At 36.6% G+C, this 21,895-nt stretch overlaps 1 protein-coding gene and 1 long non-coding RNA gene across 6 annotated transcripts in view; one reads left to right on the top strand and one right to left on the bottom strand.

The window, feature by feature from the left end:
* The window catches only part of slc4a11 (solute carrier family 4 member 11), a 140,447-nt gene that overhangs the window by 57,481 nt on the left and 61,071 nt on the right, over positions 1-21,895 (bottom strand). For all 5 annotated transcript variants that reach the window (XM_044142792.1, XM_044142795.1, XM_044142794.1 and 2 more), the window contains 3 exons: positions 19,341-19,457; positions 8,837-8,880; positions 4,315-4,543 (listed from right to left, as the gene is read on the bottom strand). In XM_044142792.1, coding sequence (XP_043998727.1) covers positions 4,315-4,543; positions 8,837-8,880; positions 19,341-19,457 — 390 coding nt within the window. The remainder of the gene's footprint in view (positions 1-4,314; positions 4,544-8,836; positions 8,881-19,340; positions 19,458-21,895) is intronic.
* LOC122846199 lies at positions 14,364-14,863 on the top strand. Its single transcript, XR_006373199.1, has 3 exons — positions 14,364-14,589; positions 14,678-14,734; positions 14,814-14,863. It is a non-coding gene; the product is annotated as an uncharacterized LOC122846199 (long non-coding RNA).

The following is a 21,895-nucleotide window of genomic DNA, read 5'->3' as shown; positions in this document are numbered from 1 at the left end:
ATACCCCACTGTGGCGGAGGCAGCCCAGATACGGCAGAAATTAATACCTCCAGAGGTATGGCTTGTTGATAGAGTACTCTGGGTGTGATATAAACTTATTCCCACAGCAAGGGTCTTTGTTCCTCACCAAGAACCCTCCCCCGGCAGCAGTTGGATTCAAGAATCTTTCCAGATATCTGGGAATTCAGACTGAAGGGAATGGACTCCAGAACAGGATATTACTGAGTGGGATCTTTATTAAATGATTAGTATGCTCAACGTAAATACGTAAAGATATCTGAAATCAGCAGACTTGTTGGAAATTTTCAGTAACTGTGTCTTTTTGATGCCTGTACGGTATTTTTAAATGTAATTAAAAGCATTTTGTAGCTTTTTCGCAGCTTAAATTTGATATTTTCGTGCTCCTCGTGCTAATGCATCCACCCAGCACGATGACTCACTCTGCAGCTGATTGAAACCGTGAATTATCATTTCAATTAAAGTGAAAATTCAGAATGATCTCTTGTAAGGAGGTTTGATCAACACTAACTTATGAATTTTTGCCACACTTAAAAGTTTCAGATCATGAAATAATATTAATAGATTAAATTAATACAAATACAAAAAGCAGTTTGAATATAAAATACTTTTTTGTAGCTGTGTATGTATCTTTATTTGGAATAATGTTGAAAACAACATGCCACTCTGTTGTTCCTCTTATTTCTTTTCCCCAATTGATTTAAGTTTGTAAAGAATTAATACAGTATTTTATTATAAATGTTATTTTGGAAGACTTTAATCAATATTTGAATAGGGATGTCAGTGGAACTGCTGGAACAGTTCAATACATTAATAAAATTTCAATCCAATTAAAAGTTTACACAAATTATGACTTTTTACACAAACCGTTAACATAAAAACAGATTTTCGGAATTACTATACTCAAAGTATGAAGAGGACTAAATATGCAACAGTTTACTGTTTTTATTTTCTTCTCCAGTCATGAATCTTTCCATTCAGTGCATCCAGCTCAGAGGCCTTGAGGTGCTCGAAGCTCCAGGCACATGAACCGGGTTTCTTTATGTAAACACTATGAATCACTTTAGGATTATTTAGTAGCTTTAATTATTCATTATGATTCATATCGACTTTGCTACACTTTTGAAATGAAAATCTTTTTTATGTAATGATTAGTAATGTCAGGCCCAGAATGTTAACAGCATTGCATGTTTATGTTTTATAAACTGAGTGTCTGAGTGTAGTCTTGAGGTGTTATTGTTTAAATATTTCAAGGACCTTTGAGAAATGTTCTGATGGCAGTATTGTGTTTTCCAGGCACATAACACCATTTTATAGCACAATAAAGTAACCATGTTAACTTAAGTCATTACAGAAATGCAATATATATCAAATAAGACTTAAAAGAAATGTTACTTTGCAATTTAAGATTGAAATTGGGCCTCTGTCTCTTTAAGATGCGCCTGCTGAAACTTCGCCTTCTGGAAGTGATCACATCATGGCTCCTCTATTAACCCTTTAACATTTTTCCCAGTGTTGCACTGAGATGGAGCTCCTATAATGAGCTCAGCAGATGTGCAGGTCCACCAGGTGTTTGCTAATTGCTGCTGGCTAGTCAGAAGGAGCTGAGTGGTGGAGGGCTGCTCTGTGAGGTGGAAGCTCTGAAGATTGGAAACTGAACTTAAGAGGAGGGGGAGCTTCTTCCCCGAAAGCAGAGCTAGATCCACCCAGGTATTTTGCACAGCTGAATGGTTGCCATGGAGATTAAAGGTTTCTTAAACATATGTGAAAGAATCAAAGCAACACTGCAGGTATAGCTTTGTTGAGGGAATAATATTGTAACATGATATAAAGCTCTAAAAAGTTGATTATACTTAATCCCATCCCTTTAATGCTTTCATCGGGAATGTTTTTATGTCCTCCAGTATTAATTTTTAGAGTGGCGATAGCTCCAAATATCCGACCAACAGACGTAGCAACCCCTTTTTCACTGCCCCAAAAACAGGCTCCTTGTGGGGTATTCTGGGACAGAACAGGCCAGCAGCAGCTGCCACCACAGCCTCAGAAAGCCATTTGAAAAGCTACGTGAGTGATCGATGACAGAAGTCAATTATCACCTTGTGAATGTGTAGCGGCCTGCGGTGCAGGGCGAGCATTGCACACAAACCACCTCAGACTAACGAACACAGCTGTGGACACCAGAGCAGCCAGACCGGAAAAACTCTGGTCAAAGAGCAGGTTGCAGACTAATGTTACCGCCTGATGCTCATCAAGTACAGAAACAACACTGGACTGTAGCAGAAATTCTATAGACATATATATATATATATATATATATATATATATATATATATATATATATAACTTTAAAACAAACAAAAAACAAAAATAAAAACGTTTCCCTGACCTCTTTCATGACTAAAATGTATCAACAATGGATCCATACTGTTATGCAGCAGGGTGTTTTTCTCTTGCTCTAATAGGCTGAGGAGATTTGTCCAAACCACGACAGTGTCTTGCTTGCCTCTCAGTCAAAAAGAAAACAAACAACAACAAAAAAAACAGTGTTCAAGGAAATAATGGTAAAGGGATTTAGAAGGGAAAGAAGACAGCAAAGCAGGAGAGACTGTTGTGTCAATTTATTTTTTCTAGACAGAACTGTCAGCCTGCAGTAAAAGGCTTTGGCCTGGAATAGTTGTTTCTCGGTTTAGTTGTTTGCGGACATGATTAGTTTTATGACCAAAATCTTGTTGGATGCTGTCAAACTAGTAAATAAAGAAACTGTTTTAATCAGTGCCAATGATATGACCCATATGTCTATACCAGTGACAATTTCAAGTTTGTTAAATATTGAAGTGATCAAATATTTCAGTGCAGGGAACTCTTTTGTCCACATGTTAATGTAGTTTATGAGGTTGTTGTTCCTCCTTAAAACACTTCGACTGACCCTACAGTAAAGAAGGAAACAGTGATCGAGTTATCTAGTTTTCCTGCAAGTACATTTTCTAGGTTGTTTTGTATTTTACATTTTCCTAGACATTCTCAATTGAGTAGAAATTCAGCACCGAGATGGAAAAACACAACAGGACCTTCAAAGTGCTTTATGATTCTTTGTGCTTCAACAGAGAGGCAGCGAGAAATCAGCTGGCGACAGGAAACACTCAAACTGACAACTCAAAGTTAGACATTTTAAGTAACAGGGTAGTGTTAAAGAAAAAGGAGGCAGGAGAAGCACAGAGATGTAAAGTAGTTTAAAGAAAACTATTTTTTTTATAACATGTCAAGATCTATATGGAGTTTATTCAGGCTGTGAGAAAAAACAAGACTTTCAGTAGGTAACAGGAAGGCTGAAAGGAGAACGACAAAATTGTCCTGATTCAGTTGTTTCAGATTCTACTTTGTCTTGTATCAACTTGTTTCATGTACTTTTCAGTGATAGATTTGTTATTGTTATATATGCATATTGTTTCTCTTTCTACTTCAAGGGTGTTGACTTGTTTTATCTCCTCTGCTCTAATCTCATTATTTCCCTTTAGACATTTTTCTCTACCCATCTCCCTTTATTTTCCATCTCTGTAGCCATAATATTTGACATAAGCAAAGCATTTTCCAAGAAAGTTTTATATATATGTATGGAGAGGAGCAACGTGGCGAAAGATGTGCATCACTTTGACATTCAGGTAACAGTTGTGAGTGTAACCTGTTAGACAGTAAAGTACAAACTTTGTTTTAGAGTTTTAAACGTCTGTGTTACTGTTTCTTTAACGCTAGCCATGCTAACAGTACCAATCATTTACATGAGATGCTAACGTCAGTTTAAATGTCAGCTGTGAATGATGAGGTTGTCCTGTTCTCAAAATATTACTATAGTTGCTGTTTTAGAGCAACTCCTCTCCCACACAGTACGACATGACCTTAACATTATGCAGCTAGTCATGGAAATCAGGCTTAAAACACTTTTTGAACGTTTTTGTATCACATGTGCAGCTCAAAAATGTTAATGTGAAAATATTTTGAGCATTCCAATGATTTTTTCCAAAATGTGAGAAAAAGAAGACTTCCATTTGTCTGAGCACAAACATTTTCCTTGACATATTATGCTATATTATAACGCAACAAAATAGGTTTCACGCAATATTGTATTACATCAGAACAAAAAAAAAACTATTTTTAATACAAAAAAAGTATGCTTAACAAATTTTAATCTGACAAATGAGCCTCATCAGGACTCGTTTTCAAGATCACTGAATTCTCCTTGCAGTTGTATTTGTGTTTGTCTCGCATGGTTTAACGCTCAGGTGTGGGGTTCTTGCTTACCGTTGACCTCTTGAGCTCCTGCATCTGTGAAAAGCATGCTCATCACCTCTTCAAAGTTACACCCGGGCTCGGACACGTGGCTGTCCTCGCCTACGTGGTGCAACATTCTCTTGAGGACGTCGTCCAGGGAGGCGGCCGTCTCATCCAACAATATGCTAGCCCTCGCCAGGAAGCCGTCCAAGTCCCGGTGTGCACGAACCTCCTCCTCGAAGTTCATGAGCTTCACATACTGTGGATAAAATTGGGTCGTTTGAAAACTTAAAACCACGCTCAACGATTGCGTGTGGAATTTCTACACAGTAAAACTCAACAGCAAAAAACAACAACAACAAAAAACCTGACCTCATAAAAAAAATAAGCTGATCCTTTTGTAAAATTAGGAGGTGTCAGAGCATCATAAATAAGGTGTGAACATATTCCAGGAGTAGAGATACTATTGAGCACGTTATAAATGACAAACTGTCGGTTAATGTAACTTCAGTATTCGACTCTTTAATTTTGAAAAATTAAACGTGAAATAAATTTTATTTTCAATAACCCTTGTTAGGGCAAATTCAAAATCACGTGAAAAATTTCAGCAAAGCAAGAAACAGAGAGAAGGAAGTGATAAATTCATAGATTCTTCCTCTTCTTGATTAAATCAGTTTATTCCACCTTTTGTTCAGAAAGTTAAATTTTAAACAGATGGATTTTTATCTCTTCATGGTTTACCATAAAGTTGCTCCCTCATTCATCTACATCAGAAAATTGTTTACTTAAACTAAATCATAGTTTAAGCCCAGTTAATATAATTCAATGACAATTTTAAGTTGTTATTTTAACAGAATGACATTTTTTAGTCAAAATGTTAAACCTCCACACAAATGAAAAACAAACCAAAAAAACCCCAAAACTGTAAATATCTGAGTTTATAGTAATAATCCACATCCTCCCACAAACCAGCTGAACATTGATAAGAACCACTTCATTCTTCTGAGATGGATTGGGATTGTAGGAGTGCAGAATAACATGCAGATGGGTGAATGAACAGAAGGACGAGAGCAGCTCGATTAAAAGCCCAGACACTCTGGGCTCCATTGATTGTGGGGTAGACAGAAATTCTAAAGATAAGTGGAGCTCCTGCTGTTCTTTTTAAAATAAGACAAGCATGAAAAAGGAAAGTCTATAGTTTGTTGAGATATTTCTGTAAAGAACTTTAAGAAGAGAAATGAGTTGTTGTCTTTTTTTTATGGTAGCTGGGGCTTTGGTTATTTTCAGGTCATTAAAGTGATTTAAGGCTTTTGGAATTAATTCACCGAATTTACTTTTAGATCCGGTTTGTTTATGTCTGTTCATCAGTAGAATTATGACAAATACCAAATAACTTTTTATAAAGAATAAAAAAAAAAACATATTTGTTGAAACTGTTATGCCGTGACAGTATGGTATGAGACAGATCAGTAAAAAAAATTTAAAAAACTAAATCGAGCTCCACTGCCTTCTCCCAGTACTATCTAAAAACAACTAATCAGAGCCAGGAGGCGGGTCTTAGTGCTGCCAATCAGCACTGCCCATTTGCTCCCCATCAGCAGAGTTTGTTGTGAATGATAGACTAATTGGCATAGTCAACGATGATGGCAAATAAACAGTTTTCCTGTAATGTTAAGTTGTTTTTCCACCACTAGCTCATTTAGCAGCGCGTTCATGAGATTGATTGACAGAGTTAAGACTCTCCTCCTTACTCTGATTGGTTGTTTTTGGTTGGGAGCCGTGTAGATCGTAATAGCAGCACAGGGAAGAGGTGGAGAAAATTTCCCCACTTATCCGTTTCCTCCCGTCTGAACATGGTGACAGTTTTAAATATGTAAAAAACATTTTTTTAAATACATCTAATTTTTTAAGGCTGCTTACTGCAGCTTTAAGCAAGATAGGAGCCGTATTTTTGTACAAATCTACAATCCTTCCAGAAGATTTAAAAGGACGGTCCTATGTGTTTTCCAGGCACAACTTAGTAATTATTTTACCTTGAATTGTTAAAAAAAAAAAAAGCCACACATTTCAAATATGACTTAAAATTTGACATTTTAATGAAGGAATGATATTATAACATGACATACAGCTAAAAAGAATACTGACTTAACATAGCACCTCCACTTTAAGAAGTTACATTTAATTTGATTTAATTAAAATTTTTGGTCCGACTGAACAAAGTCACACATTTCAAATGTGTTTCAATTCAAATTAGCCTTTGGACTCGAACATCCACACACATAAACATGCGATCACTGAATTTATTCTGACCACTTTAAATAGGCCAACGTGTCTCACAGTTCTAGAGGTAACGTGTGGTTGTTGCCATGTGAGGCTGATTAAAGGGGGGAAAACAGAAGGAGAGAGCAAACACACAGAACCGTGGCACAGAATGGAGGGATTAGTAAAAAGGACCAGGCAAGCTGTTTGCGCTGCAAAATGAAATCACTGACAGCCTTGTAATGGAGGAGTATCATGACATGCTTGTTCGCCACTTTAAGCTGTGTTTTGTCTGAATGTGATATAATCAAACGTAGGTTTGCTACACTGGAAAGAAGTCTGCGACGTACTTGGGCGTGGCAACAAAACTAATCTGAAATTCGTCCGTCTCGGGGGAAGAAAAGCAATACATATTTTTACTCGTAGAATCAGAAGTGCATCTCGCAGCATCAATAAAAAAGCTGAAAAAAATAAAATAAAAATCAGAATGTGTCTACAGCTTTGGCACATCACACGGTGTAAGCCCACTGGAATGATTTGTTTTAGCAGCGCTGAGGGATGAGAGCGGAGTAAAACACGAGAAGAAGCAAGTCACGGAAGAGATGGAGAGAATATATTTTCCTCATCTTCCCAAAAAGTGAGGCAGCATATAGTTGAGGTAAAGGTCACGCCAGGCCAGTGATAGAAAAGTGGTTTGAATTCAGCAGAAATGATGAGGAACCTGAGGTTCAGCGCCCAGAGTAAATTCTTGGATAGACTGTGCATATATATTTAGCAATCCACTCACATATTCATCGAGCAATTATTTGAATTTTAAACAGCAATGTCTCTGAATGTTATGGAGCGTTATCGAGTGCAGAGAGGCAGCTTCTTGTTCCCACTGGACATTGAAAGTGATAATGCATAAACACTCACTGGAGGTTTCCCAAATGATTCCATTCTTTTTCTTTTTAGCACTGACCTTCACTGTGCCAATTTTGGTGAGTTCCAGTTCCTCTCTATGGGCTTGATAGTTAAAAAAGAGCTAACTTACAATAAAAAATACAAATATAGTTAGAAATGGGACATTTTGTTTTGCACAGACTTAAAAAATTATTCATGGCCTTGACCGTCTTTACTTTTTGTCAGGATACCTAAGATGTATTTTACTTTGATTCTATGTGACAAAGTAATACAACATGAAGGAGGGATTAAAATGACTTTTTGATTTCAACAAATTTTAAATAAACAGAGATCTGAACAGTATTAATCTATATTCACATCCAACCTTTTGGTGTCTACAAACATTGAATTGTTCTCTCATCTGACGGGAGCATCAATCAAAATTAATCAATTTCGATTAATTTAATGATAGTTTTAAAGCACCTGAACACATTTTTCTCTTCTTTTAATTTATATTTTTTTACACAGAAGAATACCAAATCAGAACTTTTGTATTTGCGTGTTTCTGGTACAGCCATAAATCTGGCACACAAGCTACATCCACAGACAACAGAGCTGAACAAAACAGCTTCTCTTGGCCCAATGGGGCGTTTAAATTTGCTTTAAAAAATGATCTGATTGGATGCTGGAAAAGACCATTGTTGCGTTTATGTTGTGCCAAAAGGATCTAGCCTATTAGTGAAGCTATTCAAGCCTAAAATAGCATCGCAAAGCTAAACATGTAGCAGCGACACAGTCATCCAAAGATTCCTTAAATATTGGTAAATAACAATAAATAACTTTGTTGAGCTCATATTTCTATTTATTCAATAATTAAGCCACGAAAATGGTTTCTGAATTGAAAATGCTGCCCATTTTGTCAATGTATGTTTTTGATTAAATTGCATTTAATTGAGATTAATTACACGTACCTCACAATTTATTTGATTAAAGATTTTAATCAAGTCCCACCACTTCTACAAATGCACAGAGGGACTTTGCCCGGCTTTCTTTCAACAGGAGCTGTAACGGCTCTTGGCAGATTCTCCAATCAAAGTTCTGGTTATTTGAACATCATATATGATTTTTATTCCACTAAAACTCCAATAAAACACCTTAAATCTGTGACAGTAATGACAGAAAATGTGGAAAACTTTCTGGGATGTGAATACTTCACAGGGCGCTGGATAGAGAGGATTTAAAATGCTTCAGTGTTTTGAAGTTTCATTGCTGAGCATGTAAATGATTGCTCCTATTTTCTGTTCATCTCTGGTTTAAATAAAGTCGCTACACATTTGTGGCTGCACCCCTTATCTGAATACTGTCAAAGATCTTTGATCCCCATATCAACTGCATAAATAGGTTTCCTTACCCGTCTTGACGTGTTCAGTAACACACAGCCAGAGTCGTCGGCATCTAGAGACAAAATGAAAAAGAAAAAAAAAACATTTAATAAACAAAGTATTCATTTCTAATTTTCTCCATTTCTAGACAACCAGCAGGTGGTACTTGTTTACTATAAATGACATTACCGTAAAACCTTATTTAATCAGGGTCAAAATACTTGTTAAGCATTTAGCAAATTGGTTAATTTCTTGTTGACGTAGGTAACAAACTTATTTGGCTTTTTATCTCCAGGGGGAAAAAAAAACAAATTAAAAAAACTGAAGTAGGGGCGTGCTCCGGTAGCGTAGAGGTTAGCGCGCCCCACGTTTGGAGGCCTAAAACACGGCCGTCGAGGGTTCGATTCCCGGACCCGACGACATTTGCCGCATGTCTTCCCCCCTCTATCTCCCCCCTTCCTGTCAGCCTACTGTGGTATAAGGACACTAGAGCCCACAAAAAGACCCCCTGGTGGGAAAAAAACAAAACAAAAAACTGAAGTAATAGTAAGTCAAAGTAACATTTTGAGTTCTGTCAAAAACAACAAAAAATTACATGGGGTCTAGTTTTTTGTTTTACAAATTGAACTATATTTGACTTTTATAAGAGGTGCTTTTAGTTTTATGTCACGTAAATGTGGTCGTCCAACTCCTGGCTCTGTAGTGGCAGCCAACTATTTATTACTGAAAATAAAACAGCTTTGGCTCCCCAGACACAGGTCAAACCTGCAAGGCCAAAAAAAAAGAAAAAAAAGAAAATTGAAAGCAATAAAAAAACTTTTCCTATGACAGAGGAGCAAAGCAAAGTTTGCAACTGCCTGTGGCTCCTTTGCTTCCCTGGGGAAAGGTTAAGAAACATAAAACATGCAAATATGTGCTGCTTGAAAGGTCTCTGAATGTAGAATGAAACACTGTTTTCAATTAAAGAAACACCTTCCAAGATCAATAGACCACTTCACTCAATTGTTTAAACTCTGAAAATTTTAAATATTAATGCCATTTTTATTGTGATCTCCTTGTGAGTTTTTGTGACTGTTATTTAGCAGTAACAATATAAAGTACATCCAACTCAGAGCGTTGTTTCTCCAACATCCACCCAAAGCTACACCTCTGCTCCCTGTTAGGCTCAGTATGGAGCTAAATAGGGGCCTTAAAGTCTGTTAAATAGAAAAATGTTTGTAACTGAAGCATTATTTTCAAACTGAAAAAAAAAAAAAAGATTTGAAACTAAATAAAAAGATCTGACTGAAAAATTATTTTGAAAGTGGTAAAAATAAAAGTTTGAAACTGGCCCCAATTTAGCTCCATACATGTCCCACATTATCTTTACCAGGTTTTATATTATATTAAAAAAATCCACTCAAGTGGACAAAAGAACACAATAAAATCCACATTGCCATTATTAAACAAAGGTGAAGCAGAAGTGGAAAAGCCATCTGTGAAAAATCAGGAGCAACCTATGATTCAGTAGCTTGTAGCAATATTTCCTTAAAGTAGTCATTATCTGCACAGCTTTAGTCTCTTATTTAATTGTGGAGGAATTCTGGCCACCATTATTTATACAGCATTAATTCATTCAATACTTAACCTAGTTTCAGCCAAAGTTTGCTCTCATTTGACAGGTAAAAACTTTTGTGTGCAGAGGAGTTCCTACACTCCTGGCTCATCTACCACCAAGTCTTTATTCTAAAAGTCTTGTGGTTGTTGGAATCACCACCAATAATGGTCTTTCATGTTTTCCACGTGTCAATACTCTTTCTCCCAGTAGAATAAAGCGCTTCAGATTGTTTAGGAATGGATATTTTCCCCTTTACAGACGCAGGGGCAGCAACCTTTGTGTCCTTAAAGTCATTGCTTGTGTCTTTCCTGCTTGGCTTTGCGTTAACAAGCTCCAGTTGCTGTTCAGATAATCTAGCACTTTAATTAGCAGCATCTGGCTTTCTTTTCTGTTCTGAATCCACTGAAAGCAGCCGGTGGGTTAGACGAATAATAGCAGCGTACAGTTTGTTGTGTGTTTTTGTACACCTAATTGTTAATATATCTATCTGTAGACATCTATAGATAGATATATATATAGAACCCGGGGAGTTCTATATAATATTAACAATAGTCATTATCTGCAAGTGAAAGATAATTGACTTTCACCTACAGGGGACTCTGGCCTCCTCCTACAGGTCAAATCTTTGCGTGTTGATCTCTCCATATTTTCCAGAAGCAACATAGTGGATATACATCTTAAATCCGTTGCCGTTGTATTTAATTAGTCATTTCAGCAATACAACTGGAATTGAGCATCTAGTTGTGCCATGTGAACGTAGCTTTAGTGTTGCTCTTTGATAGACTGGTAAGCTGTCCAGGGCGTCTCATCCCTGTAGAACGTAGACGGTGGACTACATCCTTTTGTAAGCTTCCCATCATTGAAAAAGTTAAAAGAAGTTATACTTCTAATACTTTCATTTTATCCCCTAACAAAGAAATGAATTGGATTTATCTAGGACTTTTCTAGTCATACCTACCCACTCAAAGAACTTCACATTTGAGTCAAATTGCACTCTCAAACACACACACACACATTCACCAATATGCAGAAAATACACAAAGGCAGGCAACCTGGATTTAAGTGCCTTGCCTTGCGGCACATGGGCAGGAATCATCCCCACAATCTCCTGGTTAAAGGACACCTACTCTACCCGCTGAGCCATAGTCAGACCTAAAATCCAGAGATTTATGTCAGAGAAAATAATGAAGAAGACTTAAGAGATGACCTGAGTCACAGGGTTCCTAAAACTCCTCAACATAAGCTGAGTTTTTCTAAGCCATTTTTTTCTTGGCTCAAGTTAACGTTTTATGTAAATCTAGTCATAAAAACCCCTTCTGCATTTGCATTAAAGAGCATTTCTCTGAAAATTAACATTTAGTCATTCCAGTAATAAATCATAAAGTACAAGAACAAACGAGTGAGCCAGCAAAGGAAAAGAAGAGAGAGAGAGAGAGACCCCTTTTTCTACTGGGGATGAAAATGTCAAGAGGCACGTTTCTAAACGCTCTCACTGAACAGAGATTGGACTTTCTCCATTGATAAGGCTCTAATGCACATCTCTGCAGAGTCGAGGCAAGTCCAAAGATAAAGTTCAAACGGCTTGATTTTCCCAGTGTTAAAAAAAAAGAAAGAAAAAAAACCTTTTATGGTTGGAAAACAATACAGAGACAAAGCGAGGGAACGAGATTTTCAGCATAATTCAAGTCGCCTTAACTAGGCCGCCGACTCTCATAAAACAGTCTTCCGTCACCATTACATAACGCAGTTACCGACATTTGCTGAGGGGATTGTTCATCAAAGCCTTACAATCAAAAAGAAAAAAAGAAAAAGAAAGCACACGGCAAGGCTGATCCTCTTCCAGTTGGGGAGAGGGGGGAGTGAAGCTCTAATTGCCGTCAGGCGGCAGCCGCAGGGAGATATTCATATATTCATATAAGATTACCTCATCCAAATGATCACCTCCGTCTAATGGTTTCTGTAGGACTCCAAGTACCGAGTGGCTTAAAGTAATCCGGGAGGGGGTTTTTGTGGGGGTGGGGAGTTCAGATATCAAAGAGGGAGAAGTGTTAACATGTGACACAGGTCGGTTTATTATTTGATCAAGGTGGCACTGAAACTGTTGGGTCGCGGGTGCTGTGTAATCTTAGTGTGGAGTGTCGTGTAATTATCTTTACACAGAGACGCAGGGCGGTGACAAAGAAGTGCTGATAGGACGCTCCTGTTGTGTAAGATGTGTTGTGCAGCTGGCTGGTACAGAAGGATTGGAATATTTCAGATGTTATAGCCGGTCTGATTATACGCTATACATTTAGTTAAGTGTAAATAATCATGTTGTAATGTTTACACAATGAGGACTATTAAAGGAGCAGAATCATGTGTTTTCCAGAAACATCGTGCCAAATTATAGCGTAATCAAGTAACTATGTTACCTTCAGGTATAAAAGTCCTACATATCAAATATGACTTAAAGTTTGTCTTTTTAAGAAACTTCTGCTCTTTCTGAAACTCCGCCTTCAGGAAGTCATCAAAACATGGCTCCTCTATCAACCCTTTACCACCATTTTTATCAGTGTTGCTCTGAGAAGTAGCTCCTATAATGAGCTCAGCAGATGCTAAGTTCCACCGGGTATTTGCTAATTACAGCTGGCTAGTCTGAAGGAGCTGGGTGAAGAAGTTGTGGGGAAAATTTGAAAGTTGTTGTTCCAAGGATGAGGTTTGTCCTCAAAGGCGGGGCTAGGTCCACTCAGGCGTTTTGTACAGCTGAACGGTTGCCATTAAATAATTTCTCAAACTTTCATTAAGGAATCAAAGCAAGAATCCATGTATGTTTTTGGTGAGAACATAATATTATAATATGATGCAAAGCTCAAAACAATAGATTTAATATAACACTGCCCCTTTAAATGTACATTTTAATATGGCCGAAAACTAGTCTTGTAGTATATACTAGCATATATGCAGGTCGTGTATATGCTGTTCAATGTGCTAATGGCAGAGAAAACAACTTACCATTACAGAAAATGTTCTCATCTGCTGTCATCGGTGGCTATGCCAAATAGCTTTCACGAAAAGCTCTGCTGAGGGAAACTAGCCGTAGCACAGCAGAAAGCAACGATGAACAGCAAATATACGAGCATGATTGACAGCGCTAAGACCCTTCTCCTGGCTCTGATTGGTTATTTCTTACTGTAAGTGGTGTATTTCTGCAGATGGCAGTCGGACCACAGGGAGCAGATAGAACAGCTTGACTGTTCCACAGATTGTCCGTTTCGTGTTATATTGCCACAACATAGTGACAGTTTTAGCAATTATTATTTTTTAAATATTGTTTATAAAAGCTAAATACTGCAGCTTTAATGTGCTTTTGCACAAGAACTAAATAAAACTTGCTAAAAACATTTTTAAAACTTTAGTCTTTGCTTCTACTTACTCCTTTTGCTCTCGACTAAAAACTACCATCTGGATTCTTAGAGCTGTGAGAGCAAACATTATTAGAGGTAGCACACGTTTAACAGCTAAACCAATAAAGGGATGTAAAAATAAGAAAAATAATCTCTAAAACCCCTAAGCAGAAAACCTTGCAAAAACATTTTAAAAAGACTATTAACGTCAACTTTTCCTAGATATTTCACTCATGTTGCGTCAACTCAATTTAAAATCATTCCTGGCTACACAAACAGAAATCATGTTTCATTGTTTGCAACTCAATATGAGATCATTGTTGTCAACCTTTCCCTTTCAAACTCAGCCTTCACATTCTCCGCTGGGTGCAGGTCAGGAGCCCCTGCAGCCCAGTCCAGTTCACAGCAGCAAATGCTGCATTCGAACAAGGTGACAATAAGCAGAAATGTTCCGACTGTTTTATGCTTCGTCATTTCCAAAACCCTGTCAGCTCTCATAAACACTCCATTTCCACTTAAGCAGAACTTTCTCTGAAACTGTAAGTGTCACTAAAATAATTTATTTCTTGAAAATTTTATGTTTATTTCTAAAAATTAGAATAACGTATTCTAAGTTGTTTGGTTCATGTTTTAAGATTTGTGTTAAATGATTGTATTTTATTTCGACTCGAATTATTTTGTTGGAAGTTATCGCGAGATTTGTGTACATGCGTGAGGCTGCGAGATTTGAATAAACATAGAAGAAGCAGAAGCCTGGAACCTAGCTACACGCAGCAGCCTCGTGTCTCCGTTAGCAGTCAAGGTATTTTATAGTTATGTTTGTAATGTTTTGTGAATTTATTGGTTATGGTGTTTTTACGGTGTTTTAATTACTTAATATTTTGGTTTAGAGTGAACAAAGACGAGTTAATCGGTTAAAGACCTCCGAAGTGGCAGGCGGCCACGAGGTAACCTTTGTCAGAGCACATGTCATCTGTCTGTCTGTAAATGTATTTATGTCTAAAGTTTTGTCTTTTATTTCTGTAGTTTTCACGGCATTTAATAAAGAGCCCGTCAAAAGGAAGCCGTGCCAGTGTTGTCGCTTTGGAGTTACAGAAACTGTTTGTTGTGTTGTGGGGCGTTTAGTGGAAGCCAGTATTCTTCAGTGGTTATTAATCCCCAAATAAGCACAAACTGATATTGTGTGTGGAAACTTTTATCGTCAGCGCAGGGCAGAACTATTGTCATCTTGCAGCCTGGCACCGAATACATCCTGGAGAGAAATCTACACACAACGTGCACAAACATGTCACGCTAACGAAGATTGTTGGACAATAAAATTTTCCCAGAAGTTATCGTAATGAACAATAAAATAATTTTAAGATAATTTTCATTTATTCAGTAACAGTTTTGTTTGAGAAATGTTAATTATATTAATTAATGTTAATTAATAACTTCAAATTTTCTGTAAAACAGAAAATTTTTCAGTTCCAACCAAAGATGTAATTATAATTGGACTTTGTTTCATTAAACAACAGGAAGTAAACCATGACTGAAATAAAATACACATCTAAAGTGTACGGTGTCTTTACAGTTACACTTTACACAGATCAATAGAGAGGAATCGATTATTGGAATCATCGTCACGTAATTTAGAAATTGATCAATAGTTAACTTAAAGAATAAAAGCTAGAGCAGTAATTAAGCCTAGACATGTCAGACACATTATAGACAAAAAACATTTGGTTTTACCTTTTCTCAGTTCAAATTTTGTTTTAAAAACAGAAATATCTTAATAACCTTTAGCTATCCAGTTATTAATCTGTTAATTAAAAAAAAAGAGATCGGTCCTTCACCATATTGATATCAATCAGAAAGGGATGATTTTTTTCACATGTTGATGTTATAATTTTATTTTACTACAAATGATCAAACCCTCTCTGAAAATATGCCATGTTACTCTATATTAGGCAATGTAACGTTTATTTTCTTACTTAAAAAAAGGAACTGAATTATGTGTTTATTAGCATCTTTTGATGCATTTCTAATTTTGTATAATAAAAACTTAAATTAAAAATATTCAAAATTTGCCAATTTCTTCATTTGATTAATTGGCGAATCGTCCCAATATTTGATAAATTAATTAATAATAAATAAGCATTAGCTTCAGACCTTTTACCACTTTTGGTGTGTGATTAGTCAATAATATTTGTGGTTGATTATTAATATGGACTGATCATTTATTGAAATGTTTGTATAAAATAATGTACTGAAAACCAGATTTGCAAAAATTAGATTTGAATTAAATTTAACACCAGCAGAAAGAAGGGTGGTAGAAAGTTAAAATGAAACTTTTGTCCTCACTTAACTAAAGTATTTCATTTTCAACAGTATTGCTTTTCTAACTAATCAGGATGTGACGAAAAGGTTCTCCTCAAACACACACACACACACCCACAGGGAACACATTCCAGGACTCATTTGTTAATGCAGAATAATGAAATAGATTGGCATATGAAAAAACATAAAGGTATGCAAACAGCAGGGGGAAATCCAGAGACTCAAAACAAAGCCCACTAATCAGCATTCAGCCACGCTGTCGGTGAATAACGCTGTGAAAATCTACCAGCAGGCTGCGATGGGCACGACAAACATCCTGCACCTGCAGTGGAGATGTTTTCCTCACAACTAACAACTCATTACGGTTACACAAAGCCGACAAAGGCATGTGGTTTCAACCACTGGATTCCTCCCTGCAGTGTGCTTTTATTAGATGTGCTTAATGCACAGATTTAGTCTCATGTTGCCACTGATGCTAACTCTAACTAGCATAACAAATACATCTAAATGCTCCACATGGGGTAAGTGTGATAACCGCTGCACAAAAGACGCATGTTGCACAAATCTAACTGTCTATAGGCACAGTTGTCATTACTGTATTATATTAAAATGAGTTCAATTCAACCTGAAATAAATAACTTGATCTAATATGAAGGCAGAAGAACCGTCCTGTCAAACTACGTCGCTGTAGTTTTACTTCTTTTTGTTGTTGTTGTCACAAATGTTTCAGATTTATGTTTTCAAATTTAAAAAGTAATGTAATAAAATCCAATACTGAAAGTAGTAATTTCATTTATGTAGATAAAAAGCTTATGAGCAAAATTATCGTCCACTGTTAGGTCATGAATGAAGCACAATTTGCAACATGTTTTGGAAATCTCATTACTGCGACACTAAAACAAATGAAACAATAAAAACAGAAATAAGTGAAATTTGTAATTAATGGGGAAATAACTAAAACATACTGAAATTATAGATGTGGTTTCCTTTGTTTTTGTGTTTGTGAATCTGTTTATTAGCTGTTCATAATGATGTGAAATTGATTTTTATTTTCATATAGGCAGTTTACGTCAAACTATGATACTCCATGCTCCTTACAGTCTGAGAAATGAGAGAAAACACCAGAGTCAGTTCAATAATAATTGAATCCATTTGAAAATGTTATCCTCTGTTGAGCAATCATTATCTAATCAATGTATGCATAATCACAATGAAGTATTTTGACCTTTTTGAATGCTTCACCTAAAAATTAGGCAAAGCATGAAAAAAACTAAAACTGCTACAAGAACTAATAAAAACTAAACTGAAACTAAACATTTAACTAATAATCACTATTAAAAATCAGAAAACACACTAAAAACTAACTAAAACTAACTTCATTAGACAAGCAAAAAGTCACAACAAAATAAAAGCAAACTATAACCAAAAACCCCAAACTATCAGAACGGTGCTGCAGAATTCACTGATGAAGTTTCTGTAACTGTCCAGCTCTGACAACATGAAGTATGATAAAAGATCTGAAAAAAGTAACAAATGTTCCCAATCTGAAGATATACAAGGCAAGATGAGAAACAAAGTCACTGACATCTATCAGACTGGAAACGTTTCAAGGCTCTGGGACTTGAGTGAACCAGTAGGATCCGACTCAGGAGTGACCCACTGGCCAGAACTGCTGATGACTCATCCAGGAGGTCACTAAAGGTCACGCAACATCATCCAAAGCCCTGCAGGCCTCCGTGTTTAATTCTGTTTTGGGATTAATAAAATAGGTTTTCAATTGAACTGAGAAGAAAATAACTGAGTCAGTTGTGGTCATTGTTCATCATTCAAACATAAACGAAAAAAGAAAAGGACTTGACCTTCGACCTAGACCTTTAAGACAAAAACTCTGTGGACTGAGGAGAAAAAGTTGAACTTCTTGGAGGCTGTGTGTCCTGTAACTCAGCATTTCAGAAAAGGAACAGCAAACATGGTGGTGGCAGAGTGATGATGTGGGCTGCTTTGCCTCTTTAGCACCTGGACGACGAGTCGCATTCGATGGAGCCATGAAGTGTGTTTTTACAGATTTGAATGTGAATTTCAACAGAGCATCGACTTCTGAACTCAACAGAACTAGAATCATTTAAGGAAGCTAAAATTATGCCCATAGGATGCTCCTCCCCCATCAGGCCTGAATTCACTTCAAGTCTTTTTTTATATGCCAGAAAACAATGACGTATAATTAATCAGTGTTTAGCTGACAAATGTGTTATCCCTATTATTATCCGTCTTTAACTAAAATGAGGCTCTAATTTATCTCTTTCTTTTTTTCAACATATTTTCAGCTGCTTCATTCAATAGTAGATATCAATATATTTTCGACGGGGAGCTCATTTGGTCAGTCACAGTGTTCTCTCCGTCTCCCTCCACGTTGGAGGATTAGATTTTGCGAAGCCGATTTGCTCCACAGAAAAAGCTCCGCCCCCTCATTTGAATTAAAACTACCCTGGAATAAAAACAAAGGTAAATCCAAAGTCTATGAACTTTACAAAGTGTCACAAAAGAAAACTCTACTATAAAACAAACAGTGAAATAAATACATAAATAAATCTTGAAAATGGTATATCTTGAAATAAGCTCCAACTAATTTTTTTTAGATTTATTTTTAAATTTTATGGGCTCATTTATTTATTAGATGGAATATTTCTAATTTATTTATAAATAAGAAATATCAAACCCAGGACCTTCTTGCTGCAAGGCCACAGCTCTACCAACTGCGCCACTGAGCAGACCCTTTCCATATTATTTAGCTTTTTTTAAAAAAGCTGAAGTACAGCACAGTAAAAATTTATTTATACTAAATCAACTAACATGTTTTGTTTTACTCTTCTTCCAGATGGTTACCTGGACCTGATAGGCTTTCCATGTTCTGTGTTCAGTGTGCTAATTATATTCCATTTTCTGTAGAAATCACCATCAGATCCTATAAAACTAACTGACTGATGCCAACATGTCAGCAACAGCAATATAACATTAATCTGTACAGTTAAAGATCTGAGTTGTTTAAAAATCACAGAAGTCTGCCTTTCATCTTGACCGCTTCCAGGGTAGCCATTAGCATTAGCATCTACAGCCCAACTAATCTGGATTTATACTACATGAAGATGCCAAGAGAGTCGTCTACAGCAGCTAAATTCTACCATTTTGATAAAACTCTGTTTTTAGGAGCCGTCGCCTCTCCTCTGCAGCACTGACCTGGTCCAGGGCTGATCTGGTTGTCATAGAGGTGGATGTCTTCGCCGCAGGCAATCGGTAGGTCCTGTCCCTCCTCTCGGCACTCGCTGTCCTCCTCTTGCTCCGCCTCCCGCTGCTCTGGGGACACAACAGCAAAAGATTTGTGGTTACCAAACTCATGCACATTATCACTCACTATTCACTTTCAAAGTTACTTGCACTGAATAAAGATAATATACAATTATGGCCTTGAGAAAAACATTGGCTACAAAAAAAAAAAAAAAAACTAGAGGGAAACTTGACTACTAAAGGTTTTAAAGAGAACTTTAAAGATTTTTGTAGGGTCTGTGTCCACCTTTAAGAGCCAGCCCATCTCATGAATGAACTAAGCAAATGCTAAGGACATTAAATCTAACAATTGATAGGACAATGATCATCAATTTTAGAAAAGTTTTCCTCAAAGTCCACGGTCCAACCTGGACCAAAGTAAAACTCCAAAGTGCAGGAATCTGCCAAATCAGGCAACAGAAAAATAAGCAGGTCATAATGCAGAATGTGGTCATCCATGCATATGAGCTAACAAATGTGGAATCTCAGGTTATCCCACAATCTATGGCCTTGTGCACATGTAACCGAGTCTTTATAAAAACTCATCTTCGCCACATCGTTTGAAATAATATTGCACACACGGGATCAGTGTTAGAAAAGTGATCATCCACGCAAACCACCTGATTCACACCACCGAGAGTTTCTTTAAACATGCCAAAGTCATAGGGAGCAGTGCAGGCAAAAGCTAAAACAATCAGACTGCTTCTAAGCAACTCCAACTTCCTGTTTGGCTTTTTGTTTATTTTTAGGGTTTCTTTAGATTTTAACCAGAGAATTTTTGAGGTTGAAAAATGTACTTGCTTTGTAAAACTTGAGAGTTCTGGAAAATACATTTAGAAAAATCAGGAAAAAATTAGAATAGAACTGTGCAATTTTTCCCACACTGTATCTGTCATTTGTATCTCATCTTCATTTGTTGGACTTTAGGTTTAGGCTTTCCTGTTGTTTTGGATTCAAAAAATGAAAGTAATTTGCTGAAAGTGTGGAGTCTCTGTGGATCAAGTTAAAATTTCTCATTGAATTAAAACGCTTGTTGACACTTTAACCATCGCAAAGAAAATGACATTTGTGTTGCATGTGAGTTGTCAAGAAAAGGAATGAATATTTGTTTATGATACCGAATTGGTCCAGACCTCAAACAACCAGCATTTCATACGTAGACACTCCTGTCTAGACCCTGAGATGTCCCCAGACATGGCTGGAAGCATGAAGGAGCAGGAAAACACCAGATATACAAAATACAGCATAACAGAAGGAGGAAGATTTGAACTCATTAATCTGTGTTTTTAGCTGTCATGTATGTACATGTTGACACAAATATGTGTCAAAACTCTGCAGCCGGAGTTGAAGCTCCATTTAAACTAGAGCTTCTAGAAGTTTCATCAACACAAATGTAAGATGTTTAAGAGCTTTTAAAAACCATTATGAATGAAATTTAAGGCCTGTATCGCGAGAGAAATGTACAAAAGAAAATTTCAAATAAATAATTTGGCAACAGAAGTGAAGCAATGGCTAAGATGAATATTATTCAACCACCTGGCAATAAATTTTACACTCACCCATGATGGATGTGAAAAACTAGTTAGCCTACCTAAATAAGGGTAAGAAAAGTGTAGCTAGCTTTACTCTAGCTAGCTAAGTAACTGCTTTTTGTTGTTTTACATCCATAATGGGTGAGTGTAAAATTTATATTTCTAACTGGCTAGATATCTCTCCATAGAATATATGAGATTTAATAGTCCTGCCACAACAAAATTAAAACTTGTGGTTCATTTATTTGAAGTCACTTTAAATAAGAACTTAATTTTAGATACATGAATTTAAGAAGTTTTAAGGCGATGTGGACATCCAGTAAACAGCAAACCACACTCCCACCCAACCCACCACTAAATTCAAATATAAGAAGGAGGAAGCTAAACATGCAGGTGTAGCTGAGAAGCAGCACTTTCAATGTGAGTGTGCATTTTCAAACAATGTTCAGCTTATGTGCTTTTAATAAGACCAAGGAACACAGCAGACGGGTTAGGATGGAGCTAGGTTATTAAATAATATACCAAGATTTGAATATTCATCCCTTTATGCGAAAATGGAAATAAATAGAAAAACTGACTAAATCTCGGCGAGCCACATAAACAGTCAGGAAGACAACAAGAAGACAAATCTGGCCTTTACGGAAGAGGGGTTACAGAAAATCATAAGAACACACAATGCCCACTGTGAAACATGGTGGTGGCAGCATCACAATGTACAGAACGCTTTTAAGCAGGGTCAAGGAAACTGTCAGAGTTTATGGGAGGGTGGATTAAGCTAATATAAAGAATAATCCTAGAGGAAAACATGTAAGAGACTTTAGAGGTCAACATTCTATTAAAAAATAGCAGTTATATAAATTAGATGCATGATTTCGAAGAACTGGAATAAATGCATTTTTCTCACTAAAGCAAGGACAAGGACATATTTCTTTTAAT

The sequence above is a fragment of the Gambusia affinis genome, linkage group LG16 (genome assembly GCF_019740435.1).
Source record: "Gambusia affinis linkage group LG16, SWU_Gaff_1.0, whole genome shotgun sequence".
Lineage (NCBI taxonomy): Eukaryota > Metazoa > Chordata > Actinopteri > Cyprinodontiformes > Poeciliidae > Gambusia > Gambusia affinis.
Note: the sequence above shows the minus strand (reverse complement) of the source record. Positions and strands in the feature narration are given on the sequence as shown.